This window comes from Mercenaria mercenaria, chromosome 18, assembly GCF_021730395.1.
Source record: "Mercenaria mercenaria strain notata chromosome 18, MADL_Memer_1, whole genome shotgun sequence".
NCBI classification, from domain to species: Eukaryota; Metazoa; Mollusca; class Bivalvia; order Venerida; family Veneridae; genus Mercenaria; species Mercenaria mercenaria.
The window spans coordinates 55,808,252-55,824,394 of record NC_069378.1 but is presented as its reverse complement, the minus strand read 5'-3'; the positions used below and the strand labels follow the sequence as shown (position 1 = coordinate 55,824,394).

At 35.0% G+C, this 16,143-nt stretch overlaps 1 protein-coding gene across 2 annotated transcripts in view; it reads left to right on the top strand.

The window, feature by feature from the left end:
- Positions 1-16,143, top strand: part of LOC123538386 (protein jagged-1-like) — a 48,204-nt gene that overhangs the window by 25,911 nt on the left and 6,150 nt on the right. Inside the window, exons 1-6 of one of the 2 annotated variants that reach the window (XM_053530154.1) lie at positions 3,494-3,551; positions 5,761-5,817; positions 6,108-6,137; positions 7,659-7,814; positions 10,477-10,608; positions 15,322-15,465. The exons of the other annotated variant lie outside the window; for it this stretch is intronic. Coding sequence (XP_053386129.1) covers positions 3,530-3,551; positions 5,761-5,817; positions 6,108-6,137; positions 7,659-7,814; positions 10,477-10,608; positions 15,322-15,465 — 541 coding nt within the window. The 5' untranslated portion in view covers positions 3,494-3,529. Of the gene's footprint in view, positions 1-3,493; positions 3,552-5,760; positions 5,818-6,107; positions 6,138-7,658; positions 7,815-10,476; positions 10,609-15,321; positions 15,466-16,143 lie in introns of those variants that run through there. 2 annotated transcript variants of the gene reach the window in all.

Here is a 16,143-nt window from a genome sequence, read left to right as displayed (position 1 = left end):
CCTCTCAGTTGGAGAATTAGCCCTAATGCGCCTTTAAGTTGGAGTATCTACATAATTGTTCACTCAAATAATACTGCTTTCTTTTGCCAAATAATGGGTTTGGAAAATACCTTAAATCACGATTTAAAAGGCTAAGAATGAATGACTGCTAGTGGTTGTTGTCAAGGTCCTGTCACTCTAATGTGTCCGTCTGTTCTGCTAGTCTTACACTTTTTTAGAACAACCAAAGAAACATAACACCTTACATATAATTTTGAACGTATTATATACATTTGAGAAAATAGTGGAAAGTAGAGCATATCTTATTGTTTTGAGTGAATATGGAATAAATTTCACAGAGTACAAGGCAATTTATTTCACTACAACGCTTATTAAATATTAAGGTAATGGCCGACTGTGGCAGTTCGGCTACCATACCAACCTACACACCAGTTGCAGCTTTTGACCATGGCTCTTATTCTTCTATCGGGAGTTTGTCCGGAATCTTCCTTGGATGCACAAGTAATGGCTTCAAGGTATAAATCAAGTATGACATTCTTGAGTTTGTTTCAGTTTTAAGGACACCTTTTCTAAATTTGTATTTGTTTAGTACTAGTAAGACATATGTTTTTTTAATGTTTAGCCAATATTGTGGTACAGAATGACTTTTATCTATAAACGTCATCTGCTATAAACAAACAAAAACGTTTGAACGTTTGGAACAATATTGACACGTTTTATATATGTAGATCTAATAAGAGGGTCTTGGGTTTGAGCCACAATGCGGTCACCACCACACCAAATCTGACGCAAGTACTGGTTATTACCAGGAGGCGGTCTCAAGAGTGTTTCAAATAAGTTTAACACGTTCATTTCAATTAAGCTAAAACAAATAAGTATACTCTAAACAGGATACAGCATGTTACAAGCATATATCGTCAAACGTATCTTGATATGAGCCGCGCCATGAGAAAACCAACATAGTGGCCTTGCATCCGCGCAGTCTGGTCAGGATCCATGCTGTTTGCTTTTAAAGTCTATTGCAATAAGAGAAACTGTTAGCGATCAGCATGAATCCTGACCAGACTGTGCAGATGCAAAGCCACTATGTTGGTTTTTTCATGGCGCGGCTCATATGTTTCTCTTTCAGATTGCTCTACAGACATGCGGCCAAGCACCATATATCATTGAACTGCAGCTTGGTGGTAGCAACACACAGAATCCAAACACGTATTACACGATTTAGTAGACAGATTAAAATGTCTGCCAGATACATCGAAAATAAACGTAGCAAAAACAAATAAATAAAGTGTTTTATTTTTCATTACACGTTTTCATACATTCCTTTGTTAGGATTCGAGGTTATAGAACCGAGTTAGGTGTCAAGTCTCAAGCCCTGAATATTTATTTTCATTTATTATTATATAGTGGACGCAATTTGACCCCGATGGTTGACCTTTGTATTATAATACATAATGAGGCACAACCTATTATTGAAAAGGAGTGTACGTAAAACACGAGCTGTACGAGAAAAATGAAATATAAATTGTTTAAATATAAATTAGTGTATTGGAAAATTTTAACTGGTCAAATGAAAGTATATATACTTTGATACTGCACTGTATATAAATCAATTTTTATATAAATATACATAAGCACCCTTGATTTCTACAATGAAATATAATCGATATGAATAATCAGCCTAAGGTCAACCATCGCGGTCGAGTTGCGACTACTATACCAGATTTCATGATAAACACGTTCAAAAGGCGCTTTACATATAGCAAACTCAGCCACACAGGGCACGAAATTTATCCTCCACTAGTACAGACACAGATCGATCCGACAAGAGGGACAGAGTCCCAGAACAGACAGAGATAACGTTTTAGATACAGACGTGCCCGGCTAACTTAGCCTAGCTCTTTGCCAATAGACAGTCTGGTTCTTTAAGGTGCCCGATGTATAGCACCGATACACGCGAAGCCGTTTTTCCTGGGAAGAACCAGTACAGGCCTCTAGTTAGGTGGGAGACACTCAAGAGCATCTCAGAAATTTCCAGTGCATGCTGGGACCGGGATTCGAACCCCGGACCTCTGGATTGACAGTCAAGCGTGTTACCGCTAGACCACCGGCCCACCTTAACTATAATATATAGTTATATGACTATAACTTTCGTTATTTGTGGATTTTGCAAAAACATAAAACATAACACGAAACACTGCCAACTATTATAACCGGAAACCTTGCGCAACGGTCAAAGTCACATTTAGAGCTCAAATAGAAGTGTATGATATTTATAGAGAAATAAGGAAGAAAGTTTATTTCAGCAAACGTGAAATCAAACAGGAAATACTAGAAGAAATATATATTTTTTCAAGCATTTTTACGTATCTTGTTTCACTGAAACCTTGTAACACTATATGTTATTTGACTGCATATTTTGATTCGTTTCAGTGCGACTGCTTTTTTTTTGTTTTATGAGGATATTTTATTTCAAGAGAACAGAATAATTTTCGCGCTCACGCGCTATTAACATAATCTTTTAAATACGCGCCTTCCAAGGTAAAGCATAAACATAGGACGACCCCATAACGGATAATTCAAAAGGAAACTAGAGCTGCTTTTGAGAAAAGCGCATGTCTCAACAACTGCCTAAATCATCTAAATAGTAAGTTAGTCTTTATATACTGTTTAATTACTTCAGTTATACTTATAAAGAGTAAAAAGGTTGATTATGGGTAATTAAAAGGCCATAATTTCGAAGTGCCTGGGCCGATTTTGCTAGTTATCTGATGGTTTTATGGTCAAACACATTTTGTTCAAGTTTGGTGAAGATCGGATGAGACTTTTTTGAGTGCGGACAAGAGCAAAAGGTTCGATTTTCGGTATTTCAAGGGCTGATTTGGCTAGTTATCAAACCTGGCTCAGGACTTATAGTCAAAGACGTTTTGTTCAAGTTTGGTGAACATTGGGTGAAAATGTTGTGACAGACAGACACACAGACTGAAGTAAATCAATATGTCTTCAATACCACTGTACGATGGGAGACATAATGACGTCATCATGATTAATCATCGCTTACATCTTTGCGTATTTCATGGAAATTTAGTAACGTTGTTGGATAATAGTGGATAATATATTGGCATTGAACTTCAAAATTGTTTTGCAATAGAATTTTAGCGCACGTTCATTTCGCATTGGAATATTTTAAGTAACACTCGGGATACGTTGGTACCCTTGGCCTGACAATCTCGGGCACCAACCGTTTTCTCGGGATTCTGCAAATATTATAACACGAAAAAACACAACAACAACAACAACAACAACATTCTTTATACCAGAACAGAACAGAATATTTATTTTGACTTAAGCATATACAGCTTATCGTCATATACCTTCATTGCCTTTTCAATTTCTCGTTAGCAAAGGAGACGCAAACTAAACAATTTCGCCGTAAAATGTGTGTACATTTGCTTATCTGTCGTTATTCAGTGTCATGAGCTTATCTAGCTTAAATCTGATAAGAGCCGTGCAGTAATTCAGCAAAATAATGAGGAACAAAAAAATACCAGGTAACCGTTTTACATGTTTTAAACTCTATCGGGAACATTTTATGTAGATCTACATCCTTCGATTCAGGGCCTGTTTCAGAATGAAGAGATAACAAGGCTTTTTACAGTATATGCTGATCCAGTATACCTTAAATTCCCTGATGACTTCAAATGAGCCGCGCCACGAGAAAACCAACATAGTGCGTTTGCGAACAGCATGATTCCAGACCAGCCTGCGCATCTATGCTGCTCAAAGTTTTGTGCAAATATAGAAACCTTAGCAAACAGCATTGATCCTAACCAGACTACGTAGGTGCGCAGGCTAGTCTGGATTCATGCTGGTCGCAAACATACTATGTTGGTTTTCACATGGCGCGGCTAATTTGGATAATCAGCTGTCAGACTAAAGGCTTTTAGAATAATTACAACAGAAATATCCTAATACATACAATGCAAACTTGTACAAATATTTGGCAAGCGAAAAGTTCGAAAACGCTTTACGGAATACGGAGGCAGGCGCGTAGCTAGGCATGCGCACTGACGCACGTGTGTAAGTGTTATTTTCAGAAATGAAAATATGAATTTTTTTTTATTTTTTCTCTCCGTAAATGCAATTAAAATTATTTAAGAGAATGAGGTGGGGTTGGAAGTGAGGGGGCGGAGGAGGGAGGGGGAGATATAACCTATATTTTTCTAAAGCTCTACTGAAAAATATTTCCTACTAGAAAACGACTTCATCTGGCCATAACTAAATATCAATAAACAAAAAGCTTTGTTTATAACACATAAAACCAGTAAAAATGAATGTTCGAACTGAGATTTGTAACAGATAAATCTAGAATACATATATTTAATAAAAGAACGACCACTATTTTATAAGTCTTATAAAAGCTTGAATATGCAAGCAATAATACAAGTAATTTTTTATTTCGATATAATTATCACTTCTCGGTTATTTACTTTCTTTAAAAGATTTTATTTTCACTAAAATAAAAAGAATATATTTGCATTTATTAGAAAGGAGAGCGGTTTATTTTGATTAAAATAGGGCTGGCAATATTCTTGGGAAATTCTATTGTGGCTCTGCACGTTTGGATCGAAATTTTTTCTACAATGTAGAATTTGATTAAACTTCGATTTTTCGAAACTTTAGAATATACCTAGAACAATTGGCAAATAAAAAGGATAGGGCCGTGTGCTTGATTTTTTGCTAGACTGATTTGAAAAATTTGGATTTCACGCAATTTTCATAATGGGAGTCTATGGGAAAATCAAAACTTTCATAACATTTCCGCGAATAGAAATTTTTCTACAATGTAGATTTTGATGAAACTTCTCACAGTTGTAAATAAACATATGGCCTATAATGTGGTGAAATAAAATGACAAGGTACGTGTGCTTATTTTTGAGATATTTAACCATTTAAGTGCACCGAATATTCCACGCTAATTTTGAGACATTATTTTGAATTATTTAACGTGTCATATGTTTTAATATTTTATTTTGACTTTAGAAATATGTAACAGTGTCATTTTAATATATTTACTCACAGGTTGTCATTGATTCATAAAATTATTTTCATTTCCGTACGCCGAATCCAGGCTTTGTTCTACGTTTTCCGAATAAATAACGTTACGGCATCACTTCCGGTTTATCAAACGTGCAGAACTACCTTAAATCATCCCGCTGAGACGGGAATCGGAAATGCATCCTATTCAGTGTAGTTTAATTTCCTCTATTTTCTTCCTGCGAGACAATACCCGACCAATCACTCGTAAATAATTAAGCGATAAGGATGGCAAATAAACTGTTGCCAGCATCAAATAGCAATGTTTAACATGTTACGTAAAATAAGCCATTGATTGAGTGGAAATGTCGAAAAAAATTGCATTAAACACATATCAGGCTATGTCGCTTGGAAACATTCCCGGAGTCTCCTAGCACGTGATGGTGCACATTCTTCGTTTTGGTTCAGCTACGCCCCCTAAAAGTGGGGCATTTAAGCTGTACGCGTGATTAATAATTCTCAAATGTTTCTTGCTGTCACGTTAAATCTAAGAAAACACCTGACTTGTTAAAAGGTTTAGATATGTTTCGACTGGAAAAGGTGGCTAATTAGAACAAAGTTAAATCGTACTTTTTAATTCCTTTCATATATCATATATTTCCCGTTCAACTGAATCGTTTAAACTGATGTTTTTTGTTTCTAGTTTGCTCATTCTATTTACAGGAACTGTGTTGTTGATAGCTATATTTCTATTTAGCCACACGGGACTTTCAAGGGGCGGTAAGTCTAAATATTATAGCTTCAAGCAGACGACAAGTTCCAGGCTTTCATTTATTTTATTGACTCTGAAATTCAGCTTTTATACCTCAGTCTATTTAATTTTATTACACTGAATGTTGGAAAGAAATGTAAATTTTCGAAAACGCATTCTAAACTGGATGAAATTCACTAATAATATAGCTTAGTCAATAGTAAAGTAAGCAAATTGCAATATAACATATATAGTCTTTCATGTGAGTTTTGCCTTGTTTGATATTAGCGATATTATAAACTGTAATATATTTTTTCAGGGGAACAACTTCGACGATATTTACTCGATGGTAAAAGATATTTTTCTTTTAAATGTGTTTGCAAAGCAAGGAAATTGCCTTCAGTGTATTATAAATATTATACTTGCTTCAAAATATCAGTTATACTCTTTGTTTCGATTTAGAGATTTTTCCTCCGAAAACGAATTGCCTATATTTTTTCACAGATTTGTCAATGGCATGTGTATATACATGTAATCTATTTCGAATGAATTAGAACATGCTCTGTTTCCACACTTTTAAACATTTGGCTCGGGCAACAACATTACATGCCCCAAACACTGAAAATTTCATTTCCAGCTTCAGACTCTGTCACAGATAATTTAAAGATTAAAAAAAAAAAATACCTATATTTACACTGTTCCGAGAATTATAATTAAAACAAACCCTTTCGTTTCTACTTAATACACATAGATCCCTTTTATTACGCAAAATCAAAGAATAACTATCAAGAATCGATCCATGTACGATGATGTAAACATTGTGATTTCATGATGAAAGTTACACAATGACGTCATTAATTACGTACTACTGTTTGTATGATGAAATTTGAGACAGGCATAAGTTAATTACTAGTTGAGATTAAATATTCTGTCTAGAAAAAAAAAAGCCACGCAAAACTAAAACTTGACTCTGTAATGCAATTCAATCTTGAAGGAAACTGATGTAAAAACGAGTCCATCAGTATGGAAGGAGCTTAATGTTAATATCAGGTCATTGACCCGGTATACAAATAAACAAAAAAAGATAGGTCAGTGATACCAGGCACTTTGCATAGAAGTTACATGATAAGATTTCACTTCCGCAAAACCTTTAAAAACATATGAATATCACCCTTAATATGTAAAGTGTGTACAAAGCTTTATGGTTACATCTGTACAAAACGTACGTTTGAAACACATATGATTTTCATTCTAGAGGACTTCCAGTGCATAACTTTATGATTTTACCTATACAAAAACTTTTGAACAACACATGTTTATCATCCTTGAGGATCATAGCGTTATATATCTCTCTAATAAACTATTGACCCTCATTTTAATTGTGCTTTAAGGTTTCATCTACGTGCATAGTAATAAGTGTAAATGTAACATTCTGATTTCACCTGAACTAAACTTTTGAAACACACATGTTTATCAACCTTAGGAATGTCAAGTGTATACATAATTTTATGATTTTATCTCTAAAAGCATTTGAAACAACGCATGTTTGTCATACTTAAGCATGTCAACTGTATACATAACTTTATGGTTTCCCCTCTGTAAACATTATTGACAAATGTACGATTTTCACACTTAAGGGTGTCAACTATCTGCATAATTTTAAGAGTTTACCTTTTTTTTACCCGATCATCATTATAGGAAATTTCGTCCAAAGGAAATAGATTCATTTTGGCATCAAGCGGACATATTACGCTATTAATTTTGAAAGTAAAATTATCAGATAAGTTTGTACTTGACTTTTAATCCATATCAATCCGTAACATTTAACAGTTAAACGTGTTAATAAGGAAATGTATTTTTATCACATCAGGAAACACACATATGACAGGAAACCACGGTTCTAGTTGTGGACTACACCAATGCATACATGGTTCCTGTTCCTATAGTATGCATAATGGCATTGAACTATATCACAATTGTACATGTCATCATGGGTGGACAGGGGACAATTGCGATATATCAACAGGCAAGTTATACAATGTATTTACCAAATTACATAGCGTAATTCTTGGTCATATGGAGTATATACTAAGTCATATAGTGTTCAAATTAAATTTTATAGCGTTCTTGCCTAATTATATGGTTTTCCCCTCTGTAAAAGCTATTGACAAACGTACGATTTTCACACTTGAGGATGTCAACTGTATTAATTGGCTTTATGAATTCATCTAGTATACAAAATTTTTAAAACACGTGTTTATGCCCTCCAGTTTGTCAACTATCTGCATGATTTTAAGATTTTACCTTTTTCACTCGAAACAAGTATGTTCATCATCATTATAGGAAATTTCATCTGTAGGCAAGTTATACAATGTTTATATCAAGTTACATAGCGTAATTCTTAGTCATATGGAGTATATACTAAGTAACATAGTGTACAAATTAAGTTTTAAAGCGCACTTGTCTAATTATATGGTGTATATACTAAGCTATGTAGTGTATATGCTAGGTTTGGAATATATAATAACAAGGGTAATTATAAGGCTTGCAACAGTATTTTTGATATATTTGTTTCATTAACTAAACATTTAATATATGCTTTAGGTCTAGGGAACAGGACGGAGCTCTATGTAGTACCCTAGGTATAGAGATCTTATGGCGGGAATTTAGGTAGACCGTATAGGGAACTAGGGGTAGGGCTTACGGCAGTACCATAGGGACGGACTCTACGCATCACCAAGATCTATGGCATTGGAAACAGGGCTGAAGATAATTTCAAAGGTGAAGTTAGCTGGTAAAGAGGCTCTTGGTAGTACCTTAGGTGTAGGGAACTTGAATTGGGATTGGAGTCTAGATTGTAATCTAGTAATAGAAAGCTGGGGCAGAGCTCTACTTATAGTGGACACATAGCTCAATATAATGCCCTACATTAAGAGAGAATTGGTGCATGTCCTGGGTATAGGGCACTCTTGGCGGGGCTCTAGTTAGGATCAAATGTTCAGGGGACTACGTGCGGCGCTCAAAACATAACCCTTTATGTAGCAAACTAAGGGAACTGATTTCAAGGCTCTGGGTTGTACCTATGTATAAGTAACTTGAGGCGAAGCTGCAGTTAGTAGCCTATGTATAAGGAAATGGGGTTCCAGGAGGTACCCTAGGTATAGGGAAAACGAAGCCAGGGCTCTAGGCAGTGTCAGTGCAAATGTAACCCACAGCAGACTCTAGGCAATGCTCTACGTGTAGAGAACTAGGGGTCGAGCTCCAGGTAGTACCAAAAGTATAGGGACGACGCTCTCGTCAATACCATAGTTTTAGCGAAATGAAAGCGGGCTCTAGGCAGTGCCATACAGGGAAATGGAAGCGGGGTTTTATGATTTTCTGTTGTGTTAGCATCACATTTTGTCGTGTTTTCGTGACAACACGAAGACAGGAACAAATAACATTCTGTCATGTTGTCTTTCTCTCGTGCTGGCGCGAGGACACGCGTAAGTATACGTATTTGTCGTTGATTCGCCTTCCGGCCGACAACACAAAAAGTAATATATTACACCCTTAAAAAAAAAGATAACCTTTTACGTCTAATATATAAAAAAAATGCTGAGTATGACTTTGTAGTGTCCCCGTTCTGCTGTGCTCTCGTGTTGTCGCGATGGATGGGGCGACAATACGAAAAATGGTTTACTGAACTGTCGTGCTGTCATTCTAGCGAGGGTGCAAACACGACAGAATGAGATGTCTAAAAGGAGCCATTATACTGTTGCATGAAACAGGCCATTAACAAACGGAAAACTTCAAGCAAAATAAGTTTTAGTCCTGTGGCTAATAATATTATTTTGTTGTGTCTTCGAGCTGTCGTATGACTATCCCTTCAGCACGAAAAAACGACAACGCAACAGAATGCTTCTTTGTGGTGTCAGCCCGCCCGCTTAGCTCAGTAGGTAAGAGCGTTGGTCTACGGATCGCGGGGTCGCGAGTTCGATCCTCGGGCGGGGCGTATGTTCTCCGTGACTATTTGATAAACGACATTGTGTCTGAAATCATTAGTCCTCCACCTCTGATAATTCATGTGGGGAAGTTGGCACTTACTTGCGGAGAACAGGTTTGTACTGGTACAGAACCCAGGAACACTGGTTAGGTTAACTGCCCGCCGTTACATGACTGAAATACTGTTGAAAAACGGCGTTAAACCCAAAACAAACAAACAAATCTTTGTGGTGTCTTCATGCTGTCATATTATTTAGCGTTCGCGGTGGTGGTGTTTAAAACACAAAACTACGACCACACTTGTTTATCGAACTGTTGTACATTCGTTCTGGCACGGTGAACAAAATGACTGAAGGAAAGGGTAGAAACGAGCCGCCATATTATGGTATAAAATTGAATATACAATTAGGGTCATACAATATATCAAGGATATCTGCACCAGCTTATGTTCATTTTCCAGCAGTCTGCATTCAATACAGCAAATTATTTAAAGTAACACGTCTAGGTAAAATGAAAGATAAAAGTCAAAACTCTCCATCCTTTTAACGTATGTTTTTTTTTGGATTTAGCATTCTTTAGTCTTGCAATTTAGGAGCCATAGCACCATCGGATAGGATAGACTACTAGTAGTTATTGAGTATAGATACTGGTGACATATACTATGTTTTTAAAGATAAAACAAAGTAATAAACTGATGCTTCTAGCTGCACCGACGACCCAGAGTCCCAATGTTCATCAACACCATTACTATGAACCCGCGTGTAATAACCATGGACAAATGACGTCATCGGGATGCCACTGCCATGACTCCTGGTCGGGTAATATATGTCAATATCGTAAGTATGGCATTAATATGAACTTAGGTGCTACCTAGAAAGCAGAGCTCCCTTGAAAAATCACCACTGCCCCTTGAAAATTAAAGGAGTGCTGCTGGAATTATCTCGAATTATGGATCCGTTTTAAGAAATTTATGTTCATTAAGATCTATCAAAATTTTAAGAATTGATGATAACTCATGATTTCTGAATGAATGTCTGAGAATGCATTAAGAAAAAATCTTGACATGCGAAAACTCTACAAATATGCTATATACAAACTAACGAAAGTTACGGTTCTTTTTAGAAGGAAGAATGTGTCAAAAATACTGCTATGATAGACGTCTGGTATGGGGGAATGAAAATCATTTACATGTACAAAGCTTGTTTAAAACCCGAAAGACTAGCCATCTTTAAAAGTTAGTGATGAGAATTTTACCCAGAGAAAATCACTGTTTGCCGAAATTCTCGAAAATTCTTGTTTTATGATATTTTATGGTTAATCTTTTAGCACTACTGGTATAGAATATGAATGGTAGTAGGAGCCTTTTTGATGTTTATTGCATGATAATTCATAGCCAATAGTTTTTTCCCTAGTAATAAACTCTGGTCAGTGATTTTTAAGCTTATTATCAGACGCTCATTTACATTTTTATTCAACGTTCAAAGCAGTAAGCGAAACGCTTTTGTCAACCGTAAACAGCAAGCGTCTACTGACGTCTTACTGATTAATTACTATGAGCATCGTGTACTGGAAGAAACCCGAACAACACCGATTCCAAAACAGTACCACGAATTTTCAACTCGATAGTAATTCTATACACAGTTTTATTCATTTTCTTTTTCGCACGTTTGACCGTAATGCGACGCTGTCGCGGCGCCGGTAGCTCTGCTATAAATATATAAAATCACCGTAAACGTGGTGATATAGCTGATGAAGATTTGGACTTTCAGTTAAATATCCTGTTAAAAACAGAAACACATTTCATCAAACTCGATGATATGATTTAGTTGACATTAAATCTTCCTTAAACAGTCTCAAAATCACAAATGATACACATGTAAACGACGCTATAAGGAATTCAAATGATATCAAACACAAAATAAAACACAAAACTTTGATATTTGTACGACATTCATCCTAGGATCCAAGAACCTTAATCATTGTCTTAAAACTTTGGTGTGCCTGATACCGAGTTATGATTGAAATTTGGTATCCGGTAATTTAAATGAGTTTCTACATTAGGCGTAAGCATTTTGGCACTTTAAATTATTTCCATTTTTATCACTGTTAAAAAGACATAATGTATTTAATTTTTATATAACTCGGGCACATTAAGTACATTTTAAACCGATGTGCTGCATGCTTTATCTTGTGTTTGTAATTTTTAAAATTTATTTTTTCATTTAACCATATAATCAGAGCATTACTACTGTAGGAACTTGGTACCCGCTACATAGAAATGTTGCCTGAGGATTCTGGCAACTATACCCCTGTTAAGGATGTACGAGCGTTTTCTTTTTTCAGGATACGCGGTATACGCCGTTTTGAAAAATGTTTCTTCGAATATTGCTTTCGAACAAAAGTTTTGCCAAACTTTAACGTTAAATAATTAAAATATGACTTATAATGTAAAAAAAATCACCCTTACTTTTTTGCTGGCATTTGCCTAAATTTGACGTAAGATTTAGGGAGACGTCCAAAATCCCCTCAGTCAAAACCCCCTTGGCTGAAAAATGACATGGTGGTCAAAAACCCCTCAGCAGAAATAAGAAGGTGTTCATAATCCCCTCAACGGATTGTCAAAACCCCCTTGACAAAAATGATGGGGCAGTCAAAATTCCCTCAATATGATAATAATCCCTTTTACCTAAACATCAAATTTCTCTTTGATCTTTGTCATTTTGAAGACAGCAATTGTGTTGAGTAGGGGACTATTAGGAAAAAAGCAGTTACGTTGAGTAGGGGAAAGAGTAGCTTTTCAGAATAAAGTAGACATTTCTTTCAAAAAATTTATTGACCCAGGTGAGAGGTGTCAGAAGCATAACTTTTATAAAGAAAAAATATAAATACAAACAAATATACATGTCTATATCATTTTAATTCAAGCCATCCTTTTAAATTCTTTTTATAGAGTTTGTCAAAATATTATAGCTTTTTCATGATAATATTACATTACATTTTCTCCATTTTATATCTAAGCAAATTGTTATTAAATATAACTGTCACAATTCTTTTAATAGAATAAGCACACTCCATTATATTCTTCTCTAATTAATTAAGGTGTAACAAGAAAAAAAAACAAAAAAAGCAAAAAAATTGATTTAAAAAACATTTTTTTATTGGCAAATTTATTTATTAAGGGGTGAGAAACACCTTACAAATAATTATCAGCAAATTCTATTAATTTGATATAACATTTGCCAATAAGTAAATTTATTAATTAACAGATGAAAGTGTGTAACAAATGATTAACACCAAAGCCTATCAATTTCCTAAAACAAAGGAGCAAATTTTACCACTTTAACCATAACATTACAGCTTTTTTAAATTAAAGTTTTTAATATTGCTGCAGCACATGTTTAAATATAATAAACTGACAGGAGTACCATTGTTTACATAAAATTGTTGATAGTAATTTTTTCTAAAAAATAATTCATAACACAATAATCGAATAAAACACTGGCTCAGATTTTAATAATAGTATTTTTCTTTAATATAGCTAGCTAAATGACATATATTATTTCAATTTTTCTTTTCTTCCTTCACATACTTTTGCTAATTGCACACACTGAAATCATTTATTTTTCAGTTCATTTATTTCATTCTTATCACATATCCAAGAATACTTCAGAAGTCCTCAAGAGACTGAGCACCGCTCATATATTTTAAACAAAGAGATTTCAGTCTCTGTTGGTGGGGTCTGGTGTTATGTAAAAAGCAAGATGAAATGAAAGTGTTTTCTCCCTTTTTTAAAACCGCAAACTGAAAATTAATGTCATGTAATGGACCTGAAACTATTATTAATTTGATCAATTAAGGTGTTTATCATTCAGTTTGATAAATTAATTAATTGGCTCTGACAAACAGGTCCCATTATTTGTTTGTATATATATATATATATATTTTCAATATCAATCTTTTCTTCAACAAGTTGAAATAGCAATTATATTTTGATTTTATTAAATGTTTCAAGCCTCACAATTTCATATCACTGAGGGAACTTTGACTACACATCGAGGGGGTTTTGACTACCCCATCATTTTTGCTAAGGGGATTTTGACCACCATGCCATTTTTCAGCTGAGGGGGTTTTGACTGAGGGGATTTTGATATACACTGGGGTAGATTTACAATGGGGTAGGGATAGGTATTTTCAAATATCTATGAAAGTAGATCAGGTTTGGTTTTGATATTTTTTCTGACTGATACATATAACGATAAGCTATAACTGAAATAAAACTTTTCAAGATAGCACTTTATTTTGTCTAGAAAATATAGTTTGTTTGTTTGGGGTTTAACGCCGTTTTTCAACAGTATTTCAGTCATGTAACGGCGGGCAACTTCCCCACATGAATCAGAGGTGGAGGACTAATGATTTCAGGCACAATGTCGTTTATCAAATAGTCACGGAGAACATACACCAAGCCCGAGGATCGAACTCACGACCCCGCGATCCGTAGACCGACGCTCTACCTACTGAGCTAAGCGGGCGGGTTTATATAGATTTAAACAAAAAGAACAAAAAATATAAAAAAAACTTCCAGTTTTTAACAGTTTTTTTCTTAATAAATCTCTTAGATGCACGGTGACCCCAACCTTTTTTCTTTCCATTTTGAAGCATTTTTGTGTGTCATTAAAGCTGCAAAATCTTTTGAAAATCTTACCGTCAGAATGTTTTTTTGCAGATCTAAATACATATTTTCCATTGCAAATAAAGTGGGTGGGGTAGTTATGTCAGCATGTAAAAATGAAAGAGATTTGTTAGTGACATTTATGCTCATATAATACTGACATTACCTTGTATTTATATTAACCTGTAAGACATGAAATCCCTATAACATTAAATGGGATATTATATGTTTTATAAGATACCACGAATTGTTCAATTTTACAAAATTTCAGAAATGCTTAAACAGTGGGTGAAGAAAATGCCCTATAAAAAATAAAAGGAGTTCGGTGACCTGTGTTTTTCTTCTCTTGTTTGTCTTAGAAACTAATGTTCTTCAAGCTCAGAGAGTATGAAAAATTTCTTAAGGTTTGAAAAAATTCGCTCCTACATACTTTTATCACCAAACCCACTACATAGTCTCTATTGAATGTCTATAATATGCTTGAATTTTCTAAGGAAAATCCGTTGATTCTGTTTCTGTATTTAGCCTTATGTTCCTAAACCGCTGTGATGCGCATAGAATCTCATATTTTCATTGACATTGTATATCTAACCTTAAGTAGCATTCTATTCCAAAAACACTGTGATGCGCTTAGTGCTTGGTGTTTGCACTGAATTTCAGTGTTTAGCATTTCTGTTTCTTAAACATTTCGTTGCGCTTAGTGCCCTGCGTTAACACGGAATTTATATATTTAGCTTAATGTTCCCAAATCCATTATAATGCACATAATACCCGGTGTTTACATCAATTGTTATTTATCCGCAAGAGTAGGGTAGATGATCAATTTAGAAATCATCACTTGTTACGCGTTGTATTAAACTATTTTTTTTTATATAATTAGCCCCAGGATCAGGGCATTTTGATCACTGTCATCAACACTGTGTACATGGGACTTGTGTCGGACACCATGGTAACAATGGCTATTATTACAACTGTAAATGTGACCACGGCTGGCATGGTTCTTACTGTACGCAGGAATATGCCCGTAAGTGGGGGACACATTGTTTCAAATACTTTTCTTCACATTTAACATTCAATAAATGGTACACCGTGCATGCACGAGCAAATTGGGTGACACTTATTGAAATAAGTAATAGTAATTAGCCCCAGGATCAGGGTACATTGATCATTGTTATCAACACTGTGATCACGGGACATTTGTCGGACACCATGGTAACAATGGCTATTATCATAGCTGTAAATCTGATCAAGGCTGGCATGGTGTTTTCTGTGCGCAGGAGTATGCACGTAAGTGGAGAAGTTTTTCTTCATATGTTACACTCAATGAATGATGTTTTGTAGCTAACCTGAGCACAAATGGTACACATTGCATGCACGGCCAAAATGTGTGACAACTAAGACTTTTATTATAAGAAATAAAATTCTACAAGTATACCTGCTTTTACAAGTATGAAATTACAGCTTCTCTACGCAGGTGCACGCCCATGTCTGGTACAATGTTCAAAAAGTCACCTCGGATCTTCTTCTTGGTCGCTATGTTACAGGATTTGTGTCAGTGTGACTTTAAACTCAACAGAAACAAAACTCTTTCTCATTATTCATCTAATCAAACTATTTTGAAAATATAAAAATAATAATTGCAATGACATTGCCTTATATTTAAAGAGACTAACCAAAACATTTTAGGCGAAAAATAATTTAC